The sequence below is a fragment of the Humulus lupulus genome, chromosome 1 (genome assembly GCF_963169125.1).
Source record: "Humulus lupulus chromosome 1, drHumLupu1.1, whole genome shotgun sequence".
NCBI classification, from domain to species: Eukaryota; Viridiplantae; Streptophyta; class Magnoliopsida; order Rosales; family Cannabaceae; genus Humulus; species Humulus lupulus.
The window spans coordinates 8927664-8930212 of record NC_084793.1 but is presented as its reverse complement, the minus strand read 5'-3'; the positions used below and the strand labels follow the sequence as shown (position 1 = coordinate 8930212).

At 39.3% G+C, this 2549-nt stretch overlaps 1 protein-coding gene across 1 annotated transcript; it reads right to left on the bottom strand.

The window, feature by feature from the left end:
- Positions 1-1784: 1784 nt before the first annotated feature.
- LOC133832479 (auxin-responsive protein SAUR68-like) lies at positions 1785-2219 on the bottom strand. The gene has a single exon (XM_062262835.1). It carries the CDS (start codon positions 2217-2219, stop codon positions 1785-1787), a length of 435 nt encoding a protein of 144 aa, XP_062118819.1.
- Between the last annotated feature and the right edge of the window lie 330 nt (positions 2220-2549).

Genomic DNA, 2549 nt, shown 5'->3' with positions numbered 1-2549 from the left:
CTCCCACCACATTCGCAAAGAATATTTCGAAAGGAAACCACTTGAAACGAGTCAAACGAATCAGAAAGACGGAGGAGAACGAAACGAAAAGGAGGACAATAAATAAGACCATCAGGGGTTGAGAAAGGGCATCAGATAATCACTGGACTTTCTTTACTCTCTAATTGAAAAAATGCTACTCTATTTCTGAGCGATCCAGTCAAGCAAGACTAGTTAGTCAGTCTAATTGGACCTGACCTAGTCGCTCGGCCCCTCCGTCATCGCCACCGTCACTCTGACCATTTTACGACTCTCCATCCATCATTATTTCGATTATTTATATCGTAATTTTATTGCTTCCTATTAGCTCTCATTATAACCCGACTGACTTGAGCGTCGGAGTCCCTTTGGCTGACACCCCACCGGTGCTCCCAATTGAACTCTCGTCTCTCTTCTCTTTGTTCTTGACAGGTGGCTGGTGCCCATCTAATCAATTGTAGGAAATCACCTCTACAATTTGGCGCCCACCGTGGGGCCCTAGTAATCAGACGATCGACAAATAGATCAAGAAGTTCACTTGAGAGCCATGTCAGACGTGACTGAGACACCCGATCTGTCTGCTCAACTCGCTACCCTTACTGCCCAGATGAATGAAGAACGCGAGAAAATGAGGAGGCTCGAAGCTGAGAATGCTGACCTGCTCGTACAAATGGAGGCCATGTCCTCTCAAGCCACCAAGGCTCAACCATCCCGCTTCCGAGGCCCAGTCAGCCCTATGCAACCTCTGGGAGACCTCACTCCTATCTCTAAAAGTGATGGACCGAATCAGACAGGTCCATCACCCTCGGTAAGGAATTATCAAACTCCACCCACAATGTCTAACATTCAAAATTATGTTGCAATACAGGCGAATAGGTAACCATGACTGAACATGGACATTCATCTGCGCCCGGATCACAGCAGATTCCAGGAGTCAGCCAGCTAGCTAGTGCAGCTGGACAGCAACAGATTCCAGGAGCCAGTCAGCCAGCCACTGGACCCAGACAGCAGCAGGTTCCAAGTGCTAGTCAGCCTACCATTGGAGCCAGCTCGACCATCATTGGAGCTGGTCAGAATATACCTGAGCGACAGACAATCTTGAGTAATCACAAATTCTTATCCATGTTGTCTAGAACTTTTTGATTTGTTTGTAATAGCTTATCTTTTAAAGGTTCATTGAGTTAGTGGTTGGAAAAATGATCTACAAATAAAATTGTATTATGTTCTCTTGAAATACATATCTTATATTTATAATAATGATTATTTGATATTGTGCTTTTATAAATGGTATTAAGTTTCTGCACATTTTGAATAAAGGACTCTTTAACCGGCGGAAATTATAATTCTAATTTTTTTTATATGAGGTTGTTCATTGTAGTTATAGAAGCAGAAAGGAATGGTACGAGCGCGGGATCGAGTGGATCTATGGCTCGATGACAAAGTATCGCATGCACAACCCGGGGGTAGCGCTCGGTGTACTGCATGCATCAACAAGTGCGACGCATTCCGACCGTTCATTAGAATTTTAAAATTAGAAAAGAAGAAATATGTGATTATTTATCTCAAATATATCTCATCTCGCTCAATTTAAAAAAAAAAACATCAGTAAACACCAAAACTTAAATCATCACGATCATATAAATATATATATATATATTATTTTTAAATAAACAGAAAGAATTGTGTTTGAATGGATTAATTCCTAACAAAACAATACATGCCAAAAGAACAAAAAAGAATCCGTAAACAACTGAATCAAGATATGGTCACGAAGTGTGGCTCTGGTGGTGAGTGTGACCAATATTTGAGACGAAGATGCTGAGAAGAGCCTTCTGTGTATCTTCATCGACATACCCATCATGCTTGTCAATGAAAGAAATGACATACTCCAAGATGGAACTCTCACAAGCCAACCTGATAGTAGTATGACCATCTCCATCTCCATCTCCATCTCCGTCTCCGTCCACTGCCTCCATCTCCGTCGACATTCTCACCAGTTCCAATATTAGCAGACTTCCCATATATTTCAACGCCAACTCAAAACGCTTGTCGTCGCTGCTGTAAACGACAACGTGGTCTCTCTTTCCTGCTCTTGTTGTTGTCGTTGATGTTCCAAACAACCAACTTACGCTCTTCTTCTTCTTCTTCTTCTTTGCAACGAAATTCCTCGTCATCGCAGCAAGTCTCTTTGGGGATATCATGGCGATTACTGTGTTTAGAATACTCTACTTTCAAAGATCTTTTTTTTTTAAATGAGTCGGGAGTGAAATAATTACTCTATTTTTATATATATATATATATCTTTATTTGAAAAAAGAAAAATAAAAATAACGTAGCAGTTAAATACAACTATATTGTCCGATTTATTTGATTTTCTTGTTATTTTAAAATGATTTTAAAATCTTTTCTGAATTAATAAAATAAAAACAAAAAGATTGTTTTTATAAATTAATCATTTAAAAATAAACAAAAATAAAAACAAAATAAAATCTTACTCCTAAACTTACACCAAAAAATTAAAATTTACACCC

Coding starts and splice junctions, on each gene's coding strand:
- LOC133832479 (XM_062262835.1), bottom strand. CDS start 2,219: ATGATATCCCCAAAGAGACTTGCTGCGATGACGAGGAATTTCGTTGCA.